At 33.3% G+C, this 14,494-nt stretch overlaps 1 protein-coding gene and 1 long non-coding RNA gene across 11 annotated transcripts in view; one reads left to right on the top strand and one right to left on the bottom strand.

Annotated features, from left to right (window-relative positions):
• The window catches only part of LOC132633062 (uncharacterized), a 32,994-nt gene that overhangs the window by 17,005 nt on the left and 1,495 nt on the right, over positions 1-14,494 (bottom strand). Inside the window, exons 2-4 of one of the 9 annotated variants that reach the window (XR_009579554.1) lie at positions 12,354-12,451; positions 12,065-12,287; positions 617-915 (exon numbers count right to left, since the gene is read on the bottom strand). Coding sequence is in view for 3 of the 9 variants with exons in the window: in XM_060349281.1 (XP_060205264.1) it covers positions 841-915; positions 12,065-12,237; positions 12,354-12,414 (309 nt within the window). In the remaining 6 variants the exon portion in view is untranslated. Of the gene's footprint in view, positions 1-616; positions 916-9,993; positions 11,528-12,064; positions 12,288-12,353; positions 12,452-14,494 lie in introns of those variants that run through there. The other 8 variants (XR_009579551.1, XR_009579553.1, XM_060349281.1 and 5 more) reach the window with 8 other exon arrangements.
• Positions 915-4,881, top strand: LOC132633094 (uncharacterized). Of its 2 annotated transcripts, XR_009579559.1 has the most exons (3): positions 915-1,833; positions 1,875-2,377; positions 4,491-4,881. It is a non-coding gene; the product is annotated as an uncharacterized LOC132633094 (long non-coding RNA). The 2 variants fall into 2 exon arrangements; XR_009579558.1 differs by having other exon boundaries at positions 915-2,377.

The following is a 14,494-nucleotide window of genomic DNA, read 5'->3' as shown; positions in this document are numbered from 1 at the left end:
TTAACCGACCGGACTCAAATTTAATTAGACTAAGTGTAAGAGGTGAACATTTTATGAAAGAAAGTATGTTGAAAATCTATTTATAAGTATAGTATAATGTATGAATTGGTTAACATGATATTTTAACAAAAAGACCGACATAATTAAAAAAAAGACTTTGGTGGACCTTATTATGGGATGGAAAGAATTATAGTCGAACCTGTTGAGAGAATGTTATTTATGGGTTTATAACTTTGCAGGGGTTGTAGACAGGTGACAAGAATGTTCGAGAATGGAACATATGTTCATAGCCTCCTAATTATAAATGTGGCGCGCAACCCACCTATAAGTAGGACTCTACTAGACACGATGTAAATTTTCAAAAAATGCCCCAGTGTTGAGTTATGGAGACACTGGGATATAGACAGGCTTACAAGATTATGAGAGGAGTTGAATGAGTAGAGTCTTAGCGGTGTATATGAAAGAAAAATCAACCTACGTATCACGTATTTGTGGACATAGACAGAATCTAGTTCGAGAGTAGATCTGTGACCTTTGCTTAGGAGTTTGATATTCCTCTTCAGCAAATTTGCCCCAGTTCACTGCATAAGATAAAGTTCCACGTTGCGTTGTGTCTCTGTAGGTTGTATTTTCTGTCAAAATCAGTAATACAGTTTGGTATAAAGTTGAAAGTGTAAAACTCATAAAGAGTGTAAATGATGATAAATATGAGTGTGAAAGTGAGGATGAAGATGAGGCCGTGTGGCTTATAATGAGGCAGTGTGGCCAAATGTCATCTCTGGTTGTCTTCAGGGACTTGAATGAATGTGTGATGTGTATGCCGAGGATGTAATAATATCTCTAGTTGTATTTGGAGACTTTAATGATAGTAATAAGGCCTCCGGCTGTCTCCCATGACTCGATGATAAATGATGTCTGCGGAATTTAAGGTAAAGTCATTAAAGTAAGTAAAGTAGATGATAAAGTAAAGTAATAAAGTAAAAAGTAAAGTAAGTGTATAGCCGTTTGGCTTGTGCAGGTGAGGCTGTGTATCCATGTGATGTCTCCGGTTGTATTCAGAGATTTGATATAAATTCCAGTAAAGTCCGGGGTAAAGTAAAGTATGATGTCTCTGTAAAGTTCACGGTAAAGTCGTTAAAGTATGTAAAGTAAATGATTCAGATCCCTGTAAAGTTCAGGTTAATGTTTCCGGTTGTTTTCGGAAACTTGATGTGATCCTGTAAAGTTCAGGATAAAAATGTAAATGATGTCTCCGGTTGTTTTCGGAGTTATGATGCAAACCCTGTAAAGTTCAGGATAATGTCTCCGGTTGTTTTCGGAGACTTGATGCAATCCTGTAAAGTTCAGGATAAAATGTAAATGATATCTCCGGTTGTTTTCGGAGTCATGATGCAAACCCTGTAAAGTTTAGGATAATGTCTCCGGTTGTTTTCGGAGACTTGATGCAAACCCTGTAAAGTTCATGTGAATGCCGATCCCTGTAAAGTTCAGGGGTAAAGTTGTAAAGTGAATGCAAACCCCTGTAAAGTTTAGGTGAATGCAGATCCCTGTAAAGTTCAGGGTAAAATTGTAAAGTGAATGCAAACTTCTGTAAAGTTCAGGTGAATGTAGATCCCTGTAAAGTTCAGGTGAATGCAGATCCCTGTAAAGTTCAGGGTAAAATTGTAAAGTGAATGCAAACCCCTGTAAAGTTCAGGTGAATGCAGATCCCTGTAAAGTTCAGGGTAAAATTGTAAAGTGAATGCAAACCCCTGTAAATTTCAGGTGAATGCAGATCCCTGTATAGTTCAGGGTAAAGTTGTAAAGTGAATGCAAACCCTTGTAAAGTTCAGGGTAAAATTATAAAGTGAATGCAAACCCCTGTAAAGTTCAAGTGAATGCAGATCCCTGTAAAGTTCAGGGTAAAATTATAAAGTGAATGCAAACCCCTATAAAGTTCAGGTGGCAGATCCCTGTAAAGTTCAGGTGAAAGTAGGTAAAGTTAGTAAAGTAAATGATAAGGTAGAGAGTAGAGTAAGAGTGTAGCCGTCTGGCTTATGAAAATGAGGCTGTATAGCCAAAAGATGCCCCGGTTGTCTCCGGAGACTTAATGATAATTGCTAAAAAAGTGATATATTGCGGGTCTAAGCAAGTGCTAAAGTGAATGGGTTAATTTATTGGATTGATGTGGGACATAATAAGATGGGAATGTTTTTCCTTTTCCTCCTATGTGATATTTTACTTCAATGAGTGAGCTCATTTGCAACGTGCAATTGCAGTGCTAATGACATATGCAAGGAGTCTAAGAGGCAAACAATAAATGCGGAGGATGTGTTCAAGGCCCTTGAAGAGATTGAGTTTCCCGAGCTCATCGAACCTCTCAAAGCTTCTCTCGAGGGTAAGTTCCTTTTCACTGCTCTAAAATTCTTTGATGACTCTCTATATTTTCTGATGAAGCTGAGTGCTTTCCATTGTAAGCAAGTCCTTTCATTCATAGATGCGTACAATCAAATGTCAGCTTTGGGGTCAGATTTCTAGATTGTTGTGTCTATTTAGTTCTATATTACTTTAAGAACGATGTGCTACGTATCTTAATGGGCAAAACCAAGTGTTGGATTTCAATGAATAGTTATTGCTTCTCTTTGCTGTGATTCCTCTTATTCTTCTTATTGCTTGAAACCGTAGACAATATCTTTCTACTAAAACTAAGTAATATTATTACTGGTGGGCTTTCAAAAGATTATTGTTTACTTCCCTTTGCCACGTAAATATTTTCATCGAGTTAAGTACTAACTATAATTGGCAGGTTGCATAATGTGATCAGGTGTATGATGCTTGATAGCTTGTTTAGGTCAACGGTTAAGCATATTTTCTTCGTTTTTCTTTGTTTTTCTAAAACCAATGAAGCCTTGTGGCCTCATCAAGTTGGAGGGTGGCACTTGTTGAGGTCTCTCTGAATAAGAAGAGATATTGTGTTGTTGAAACTTCTATGTTATTTTATTAACATGAAGAAGCTAGAGTACCGCAGACATTAAATTACCTTGCATTACTATGGAGAGATGAGGCCTTCTAACTTCTAAAAACTTCACTCCCAACCAAAAGATAAAGGTAGAAAGAGAGACTAGAGTATTAATACATATCTTCTCCTTCATTGCTACTCACACTCCATAGAAAAATTTATGTTGTGCATATGTTGGTCAAAAGGAGACATATAGTTCAGTAATAAGCAACTATGCCCATTCTGTTGTGTTGGGGCATAGAACTTAGAAGGAATTGAATAGTCGGTGAGGATTATGGTCAGAGATCTTTCGAGCTGTACAGAGAGCAGATGTGTGTTAATCCACCAGGTCTAAAGCCAATATGAAAAGGTCGTCTTTTTTTTTTTTTTTTTGATGAGGTAAAAGTTTTACTAGTAAGGTACACAGAAGTACAACAAGAATATAGCCCCTACAATAGATTCAAGTTACATAATTTCCAAGTGAATCTAAGTAATCCAATCCATATACTGCTCCATGTTGTCTAGCAAAACCCTCTTCACACACAAAAAAAAATAAAAAAAAATAGATTATGCGGCCACAGGTTCTTGACTCTAGAAATATGATTCTTTTTATTCTCAAAACATGCACTATTTCTCACTCCAGAAAGGTTAATGATTGTCTTCTTCTCCTGGCTAATTATGGTGGAACAGATGTGAAACCATGCGTTACATATTTTTATTAGTCTTGTCGGGAGGTACTCTATGAAAGGTCAAAACAACTAATAGAGCTGAAATTAGAAAATAAATGCTCACATTTTAAAGACTGGGAATATTTTGAGAGTTGCCAGGCACACTAGCTCTCTTTAACCCATACAAGTTGAGCGTATTAATGCTTATTGAGCACTCTGAATGGCTGATCTCTTTATTGGTGTTAATACCAAGTATAGCGAATGTACAACTTTAGTAGTGTATCTTTGTCTCTCTTGTCTAGGAAATGTAGCGAGTCTTAAAAACAATGTCCTGAGTTTAACTTGGACGGAGTAAGTATTTTGGGACAGATGATTAAGTTTTAATATTTGAACTTTAGCTTATTAATCATTCTCTTCATATGAATTAGAAGAATAAAACTATTTTCCATTTTTTGTTCTAGCTTATAGTCTTCTCATGTGTTTTGAGTTTATCTGATATTTCACATAATCAAAAGCTCTTTTGCCCCTTGTTTACGTAATATGTAAGCATCATCTCAATTAAATCTCTACTTTAAACTAAACTGAATCATTAGTATTTATAATCCTGTCTTTTCTGGGCTCATTCTACTTGATCTCTTAATTCGAGTTATCCTCTTTTGATAAGCTTCAGACTAGTCAGACAAGTATCATTTGCTGATGGATGTTTGTATAGTTGTATGATAACTGATAGATTATTGCTTTAACTCGCTTTAGTTATCTGGTTCGAAATGAGGCAATATTTACTATGGTGATGAAATGAACTTACAGCTATCTTTGCCTTTATATTTTCTTCTTTCTTTTTACAGTATTCAGAGAAAAGAACTCTAAAAGGAAGTCCGCATCATCGAAGTCCACAGAATCTAACAAAAAGGCCAAGCTGAAAGAACCTGACTTTGGATGTTCGCGTCAACCATCTTGATGTTTGCGAGGGGTGAAGTAGTCTAATGTTGTAGACTAACTTAATGTAGACTAGTTTAATGTTTTGTGGATGTTTACAAATGTTGAAGTAGTTTAATGTTGTTTTGATGTTTGCAAAGGTTGAAGTAGCTTAAGTCTCTTGTGAATGATTGATGTTTTTATTCAACTTTGAAGTAGTTTCAAATTGAATTTGATGTATTGGTGGTTGTAGTATATGTGTTGTAATAGTAGTTTAATGTTTTATGTATTTATAGTAGTTTGGTGTATTGTTGGCAGCTATTTGAGCTGGTTTTAGTTGAAAGTAAAATTATTTTCATTTTGACAGGGGAGCAGCTGGAAAAACAGCTAGGTGCTGCCATTTTTCTTGCGGGGTACCGATCTCATGAGGTCGGTTTTGGGGCCAGACACATAAAATACCGACCTCATGAGGTCGGTTTTTTGCAAAATATTTCCAGAAATTGCAAATTACCGACCTCATGAGGTCGGTTTTCTGCAAAAATTTTCAGGGAATTGCAAATTACCGACCTCATGAGGTCGGTTTTCTACAAAATATTTCTAGAAATTGCAAATTACTGACCTCATGAGGTTGGTTTTCTGCAAAAATTTTCAAGGAATTGCAAATTACTGACCTCATGAGGTCGGTATTTCATATAATTAATATTCGACTAAAAAAATATTACCGACCTCATGAGGTCGGTAATATTTCCGACCAACTCTTTTCCGACCTAATTTTGAGGTTGGTTTTTGCCCAAAACCGACCTCATGAGGTCGGAAATGACCATTTTTTTAGGTCGGAAAATACAGTTTTTTTAGTAGTGGGGGTAGGTCCTCTAGATTGCGGGAGTAATCTACTTTGCCTCGGTGTTTTTATAAGTTTGATTGAAATCCTACAGAGGGGTAGGTCGTGACATCCATTCGAGCCTGGATGAATTTCCACGTAGAATCTCTAGCGTTTTTTTTTTTTTGCTTTACAGTTTGCATACAGTTTGTAAGTCAGATAAATGAGTTGGAACACACTTGTGTAATAAAGTCTACGACCGTTCCATATTGTCAGAAAACTTAGTTAAGATTTAAGTTAGGAGAAAATTGCTAGAGACCAAATTCATCCGATTTAAATTATCCTTCCGCATTTCTATTATGAACTGGTTTTACTATGTCACCTTCTCATTTGAAGCATATTGAGAGCAGAGAGTTTTTCTGCAAAGGGTAGTGATTTGTTGGGTATTATGTCACGACCTTATGTCTGATTGGGCTCGTAACAAACTCGGTATCAGAGTCTAGATTTTCAAATTCTTAGAAGTCATGGAGTAGTGTCTAATAGAGTCTTGCACGATACAGAAACATTTGTACTTAATTTTGAGAGGCTACATAGACAATTTGGGAGAGTTTTCCTTCTTTCTAATACTTATCGTGCTATGACATTGATTAAAGAAATAATCTTCTCTTGTTTCTTGAACATATGCTTGATCATCCCATTCCCAAACAACATTAATTATCACCCATGCATAAAAATTATGTTTATAAACAATATAAAACAATATCAATTAAGAGAAATAATAGTATCCCAGGCTGTTGTCGCCTCGACTCGACAAAATTTAATGGGGAAAGATCACGCATGCCCATTGGAGGCAAATTATACCCGTTCCTACTTCCATTACTTTCGGACCCCCAGAAAAAATTAAAACAATTTACCCGAAATGTCCCCAAAATTATTATACCGACATGGTATATAAATATACTGAGATGGTATCATATTATTTATTTAAAAGACACTTTTCTCAAAAAAATCTCTATGATACCATCATTTTATACACATATATTGTAATGGTATCATGGAGGACTGCTTAAGTCCTTCAATGAGAGACTCCTCACTCCTCCGTGATACTATTGCGGTATATAAATATACTGAGACGGATTCTCTTAGTCCTCCATGATACCATCATGATATATAAATATACTGCGATGGTATCATGGAGGAAGGATTTTGGGGGAGAGGGTACGTCGGGTAAATACTTTGGGCTGGATTGGGTAGAAACGAAAATAATTTGAGTGGAGGCATGAGCGGGTAATTAGTTTCAGTCCAATGGGTAATTAGTGTTGTTTTATCAAATTTAATTCGGGTAATGTATTTCAAGCAGGTAGTTGATGAAAGGAAGCTAAAACACACAGGGAATATCCAACAAGTATCCAAATTTGGTAGGTTATCATATTTCGCCTATTTCTAACCTTATCCGAATTATTAATTCAGAAACGTTGAGGTTTTTCTAATTAAAATTAGAAGGGCAAAGGTGTAAATATACCCCTCAACTTTGTGATTTAGAGCAGATATACCCCGTTAAAAATGTAGTGTATATATACCCTTGCTGTTACAAAATAGTGCAAATATACCCCTGCCCTTACACAAATAGTGTAAATATACCTTTTCGCTAACGGGATTTTTTCTAAAAATTATTTAGCTTATTTTTTAATTAAGAAAAATGCCATGTGGCTTTAGAAAAAAGTGTACTCATTTTTTTTGCGTAGACATATTTTTCTAACGTCACATGATAAATTTCTTTTCCGGTGGGTCGGGTCTGATTCATTTAAAAAAATATCTCTGTGGCTTTAAAAAAAAAAATCTACCCATTTTATTAAACGAACAAGACCGATCCACCAAAAAAAGTTTATCACGTGGCTTTAGAAAAATATGTCTACTACAAAAAAATGGGTAGATTTTTTTTTTTAAAGCAACGTGGTATTTTTCTTAATTAAAAAGATAAACAAAATAATTTTTTTTTTAAATTCCGCCAGCAAAAAGGGTATATTTGCACTATTTTTGTAACGGCAGGGATGTATTTACACCATTTTTATAATGAGGGTATATCTGCTCTAACTCGCAAAGTTGAGGGGTATATTTGCACCTTTTCCCTAATTAGATTGAGTATCTTGGGTAGTAGTTTGCGAAGCCACTTAAATAATAAAATTAAAATCCATGCATATTATTTGATGTGATATATGGCAAAAGAAATTGGTTTGAGTGATTTTCTGTTCCATTTTTGTTTTTTTTTTATTTAAGAAATTGCTAAGAGATGGAAGGAGTCCGGAGCCAAAATGGCATATTTTTACAGCAATTAGACCAAAATAGGTTGTCTTTTTGTTTTTATACCCAAATGGGTCCCAGTTACTGTTCATAGCAGCAACTCTTTTTTTTTTTAATTTTTTTTTGCATTTCGTGGAACAATCCACGAAATAGTTTTTTTTTTTTTTTTTTTTTTAATTTCGTGAAAAAAATGATTTTTTTTTTACATATCATGACACAATCCACGAAATAGATGTTTTTTTATTTTATTTCGTGAATAAAAAAAGAAATAAGAAATTATAATTATTTTTTTGTTTTTGCATTTCGTGTATTAAAAAACGAAATAGGATAAAAAAATTTCTAATTTCGTTCGTATAAAAAGGAAATTGGAAAATATATATATATATATATATATATATATATATATATATATATATATATTATTTCGTGTATTAATGAAGGAAATTGATTTGTTTTTTTATTTTTTTTGCATTTCGTAATCTAATGAACGAAATAAGTTTTTTTTTTTTTTTTGTATTTAGTGAATAAAAAAACGAAATAGGAAATTATATATATATATATATATATATATATATATATATATATATATATATATATATTGCATTTCGTGTATTAAAAAACGAAATAGGAAAATAAAAAATAGGAATATATATATATATATATATATATATATATATATATATATATATATATATATTTCATTCATGTACCAATGAAATAGGATGAATATATATATATATATATATATATTTGTGTTTCATTTATAAAAACATTTATATATTCACGAAATAAAAAAAAATCTTATTTCATTTTTTAATAAACGAAAAAAAAAATAATTGTAAAGTCAAGACATAATTTTATTTTAAATATAAATATAATTCTAAAAACTATAGGGAGAAAAACTAGTTGTAAAGTCGTCAAACTTTAGATGGTCATAACTTTGCGCTCGGACGTCCGATTTACGCGATTTTTTTTTTTGATTTTGGGTATTTTTCCGAGATCTATGCACACAAACTGCCGCAAGGCGGTTTGGCCGAGCCGATTTTTAAAAAAACGCCTTTTATCACATTCAATTTCAATTTTTCCCCAAATTGGCATGAAATTTTCAGTTTTATTTACTTATAAGATGATGATACACAATAGATTTCAACGTAAAAATCCAGGGATAATGTATCTGTGAATGTCAATTTCACTTCTGCGGTTTCAATTTTTGAAAATAAAGCTGACTAATTTTCTCGATATATAAAGTTGACTAAAATAACCTTACAGTTAAACACTAAGTTTTTTGAAAAATATATTTTAAAAAAATTAAAAAATGGCTTTTAATCAATTTGGAATATATATATATATATATATAAGATCAATTTCAAAAATATATAAAAAAACTGTTTTTTTTATATTTCGTGGATTGTTCCACGAAATGCAAAATAAAAAATTAAAAAAAACAGTTTTAAATTAAAAAATAAAACAGTTTGTTAATATAAATAAAACTGTTTTTTTTTTTTTTGCATTTCGTGGAACAATCCACGAAATATTTCATTGGTACATGAATGAAATATATATATATATTCCTATTTCATTTTTATATAAACGAAATGAAAATAAAATTATTTTCCTATTTCGTTTTTTAATACACGAAATGCAAAATATATATATATATATATATATATATATATATATATATATATATAATTTCCTATTTCGTTTTTTTATTCACTAAATACAAAAAAAAAAACCTATTTCGTTCATTAGATTACGAAATGCAAAAAAAATAAAAAAACAAATCAATTTCCTTCATTAATACACGAAATAATATATATATATATATATATATATATATATATATATATATATATATATATATATATATATATATATATTTTCCAATTTCCTTTTTATACGAACGAAATTAGAAAAAAAATTATCCTATTTCGTTTTTTAATACACGAAATGCAAAAACAAAAAAAAATTATAATTTCCTATTTCTTTTTTTATTCACGAAATAAAATAAAAAAACATCTATTTCGTGGATTGTGTTAAAAAAAAAATCATTTTTTTCACGAAATTTAAAAAAAAAAAAAAAAAAAACTATTTCGTGGATTGTTCCACGAAATGCAAAAAAAAAAAAAAAAAAAAAAAAAAAGCTATTTCGTGGAACAATCCACGAAATAGCAAAAAAAAAAAAAAAAAAAAAAAAAAAAAAGCTATTTCGTGGATTGTTCCACGAAATGCAAAAAAAAATTTAAAAAAAAGCTATTTCGTGGAACAATCCACGAAATAGCAAAAAAAAAAAAAAGAGTTGCTGCTATGAACAGTAACTGGGGTATTTTGAATGATCAACGAAATACCCATTTGGGTATAAAAAAAAAAAGACAGCCTATTTTGGTGTAATTGCTGTAAAAATATGCCATTTTGGCTCCGGACTCAGACTTTTCTCTACGGAGCGTGTCATAACATAGTCTTACTTTTGATAGTCTTATTTTGGATAGCAACTGATATTGCTTATCTGGTTGAGATAATAAACCATGGTGTTGACCATCATTCATTATCAAGGTACAGGAAAAATGAAAATTTGAGGGCGCTAATTACTGCTATATTTACTACAAGTTGATAGTAAAAGACTTTCTTAGATTGAGTTATGCGTCACTATTGTATCTCTTCTTTGTTTAGATAGTACTTCTTTTTGCTCCTTGTATTATTTGATAGTTCCCTTACAGTTATTACCATTTATCAAGGTTGAGGAGATGTTGAACAAAAACCTACAAAATGCATCCGGTGCTCTTCGTTCGAAGAGAACATGCTTGTCGTTGCGGAGTAGGCATTTCAGTAATGCAAATAGTTGTTTAAGTCATACAGTACTTATATGGCAAAGAAATATATACTAGGGCAAAGTTGTAAATATACCCCTCAACTTTGCGATTTAGAGCAGATATACCCTCGTTACAAAAGTGGTATATATATACCCCTGCCGTTACAAAATAGTGCAAATATACCTTTTTCGCTGACGGGATTTTAAAAAAAGAATCATTTAGATTATTTTTTTAATTAAAAAAAATGCCATGTGACTTTAGAAAAAAGTCTACCCATTTTTTTTAGTAAACATACTTTTCTAAAGCCACATAGTATTTTTTTTTTCTGATGGGTCGGGTCTGGTTTGTCTAAAAATGTGGGTAGACTTATTTTTTTAAAGTCACAGAGATATTATTTCAAACGAACCAGACCCGACATACCAGGAAAAAGAATTACCATGTGGCTTCAGAAAAATATGTCTACTAAAAAAAATTGGTAGACTTTTTTTTTTAAAGTCATGTAACATTTTTTTTAATTAAAAAACAACCTAAATGATTTTTTTTTAAAATCCCGTCAGCAAAAAGGGTATATTTGCATCATTTTGGAATAACAGGGGTATATTTGCACCATTTTGTAACAGCAGGGGTATATATACACCGCTTTTGTAACGAGAGGTATATCTGCTCTAAATCGCAAAGTTGAGGGGTATATTTGCACCTTTGCCCTATATACTATGCTCTGTTTGCAAGTTCGCTAAAGATATGTATTATTTGTTGTTTTATTTTTGGTCAAAGGGAACAAAGCATTCAGCAACCGACAACAGATCCAAAACCAGCAAGCAAGAAGGAAAATCACAATCATAGAAATACCCATAAGTATCCTCTCAAGGTGTTAACAAGTGGGAACGTGGTTGGCAATGTACAAAATTGGAATCCAAAAAAGGATCAGAAGGGTAATGAGACAGAGAGAAGGGGGAGAAAGAGAAGAAAGATCAGGAAACCAAGTCTAAAGCTCATAATCAGATTCATACTCACAACAAGTTTGATGCTTTATTAACTGATGGAGATGGGGAAGAGATTGTAGACAACACCAACGTCAAGGAGATAGGAACAGACATGCAAATCAACAATGGAGAGAACATTACAGGAAATAACAAAGGAACTAAGGGGGAGGAACAGGTACAAGACAGAGCTAAGGACAGCGAAGGTGCAAAACCTTGGGTTGAAACTAGTTTTGGTAAAGTTCTTAATCATCATGGGGATATTAATAGAAATAATGAGAGAGCAAAAGAGATAACGGTTGAAGTATGATCAGAGGAATCAAAGAGGAAATGGGGGGATAGAATAGAGGAAGCAGAAGAGACTGATACATATGGGGGATCTCAAAAAGTAAATTCCATTTCCTTACCTTTAGAGAAAAAGGGGATCGCTAGGAGGGCAGAATAAAAGGTAGATGAAGACGAGAAACAAAGGGAGAATGAAAATACAGTCAAAGATACATCATCATGTGCATCTTTTCCCAATGAACAACTGGGAGTGAAAAATAATACAGAATTTATAGAGAAGCAAGATCAAAATACGAAGGGGCACAAACCTGAAGAAAAACCACCAGATGATGAGGATCCAAATGCAACTTCTCATGAATTGATGACAGAAGTAAATGTTGGAAAGAATCAGAATGCAGAGCAATTAATAACAGGTATACAAGAGGATAGTCAGCAGCAGCTGGATGGAGCAGGACAAACCGACCAAGTGGATAATGATATGCTGAATAATCATGAAGAGATTGAAGATTCTGAAGAGACTGTATCTGCAGTCTTTTTGAACTTTATAAAGGATAACAATAAGGCAATCATGAATAAATATGCAGAAAGAGGAGATACCTTCAACAAGGCCATGGGTGAAAGGGATATGATGGAGAGTACTGAAACACCTGAGGAACATGTAGAGCAGCAGTATATCCCTGAAGCATGTTTGAACACTGCATTAGAAAATAAAGAGGCAAAAATAAATAAAAGTGCAGAAAAGGGATCATCACAAAAGCGAAAAGCAGCACTACAAGACATTGTTGCACATAAAGTTACTGAAGCAGAGATACAGATCAGCTTAGAGGAGGAGCAGCACTTGGAGGAAGACAAAGGGGTTGTAAACAGATCAAACAACATTAATAAAGCAATTAGAGAGGCAGATATTTCACCAAAGGCTTTAGCAAAAAAGTGGGAAGAGACAGAAGAACCAGGAAAATCAACAGATTAAGAGGCTCATACCAAAGAGAACAGGTTCATCCAAAGTTAAATGATGATTAAGGCTTTAATATGGAATATTAGGTCTGTTAACACTCAACAGGCCTTTCAGAGACTGATTAACATGCAAAGGCAACACAAGTGCTTCATAGTTGCCCTAATGGAGCCATTTTAGAATTGTAGACATATTCAAAAATACAAAACAAAACTAGGAATGGAAGCAGCCATAGCTAATGTTAATGGGAAAATTTGGGTGTTTATGGATATTGGTGTACAATGGGAGGTGGTATTAGACACAGAACAACAACTCACACTGAAGATACATCGTCATGACATAGATAAGGATATTCTCACAGCTTTTATCATGCTAGAAAAAAGAAGACATTCTATTCTAAGCTTATTGAAAAAGTGAAGGGTAGGTTACATTCTTGGAAAGGGAAGTTGCTATCTTATGGAGGGAAGGCTGTTTTGATTAGAAGTGTCCTTCAAAGTATGCCTAGACATCTTTTATCAGTGCTTGCACCTCCTAAATGTGTTTTAAATGAGCTCCATAAAATTTTTGCCAAATATTTTTGGTGTAATAAGAGGAAAAGAAAAGTAGGCACTAGGCTGCATGGCAGGATGTATGTTTACCAACTTAGGAAGGGGGCCTTGGATTCAAGTCATTATTTGATATTTCTAATGCTCTATTTGCTAAGTTATGGTGGAGATTTAGAACTACTGCAACTATGTGGGCAAATTACGTGTGGAACAAGTACTATAAGAAACTGATTCCTACTTTGGTTCAATGGAAGAGGAGAACACAAGTGTGGAAGAAAATGCTAGAAATGAGGGAAGTTGTGGAACATGAGATTTGGTGGGAAATCAAAGGGGGATACACCAATGTGTGGTATGATAATTGGACTAAATTGAGGGCATTACATCATTTATTTCCCATAGAATACCCAATAAATGAAGAACTGGTTGATGTGATTGATCTAATAGAAGGAGATTGCTGGAAGGATGATTTGTTGAATCAATCTTTCCCTTCTGATATTGTAGACCACGTTAAATCAGAAATTCATATTGATCAGTTGCAAGGGACTTGGGACAGGCCCTGGTGGATGCCAACAAGCACAGGGAAATTTACAGTGAATAGTGCATGGAATTTAGTGACACACAGGAAACAAGAACAAGAGGACTATACACACATGTGGATTAAAGGGATGCCATTTAAAATTTCCTTCTTTCTATGGAGACTCTGGAAATTAATTGCCTACTGATGATAAATTGACGAGGATGAGAATTCCCGTAGTGTCTAGATGTTATTGTTGTTCTAATCCTCAACAGGAGACAGTTCAACAATTATTCCTAACAGGAAACTTTGCTTCAGAAGTGTGGAGAGTGTTCAAGAATGCAGTGGGTATACAAATGAGTATGGTACAGTTTCATTAGGTGGCCAGAAACTGGTGGAAGATAAAATGTGCTAAGAAATTCAAGCCCATATTATATGCAGTCCCAGCTATGATCACTTGGGAACTATGGAAGAGAAGAAACATAATCAAACATGGAGGAAGGGTAAGTCTGAAAAGGGCGATACATGAAATCAATAATAATTTGTATTACCTTGCTAAAATGACTTATCCTTGGCTTAATAACATCCCTTCTTATGGCCTGATTTGATTTCTTTCTTAGAAGGATACATGCCTATTTTATGTACTAAAACTGTATGTTGGAAATTTCCCTTTGAGAGATGGTATAAATGTAACACTGATGGTGCGTCTAAAGGGAATCCAGGCCCT

The sequence above is a fragment of the Lycium barbarum genome, chromosome 1, assembly GCF_019175385.1.
Source record: "Lycium barbarum isolate Lr01 chromosome 1, ASM1917538v2, whole genome shotgun sequence".
NCBI classification, from domain to species: domain Eukaryota; kingdom Viridiplantae; phylum Streptophyta; class Magnoliopsida; order Solanales; family Solanaceae; genus Lycium; species Lycium barbarum.
This window is presented reverse-complemented; position numbering and strand designations above follow the sequence as displayed.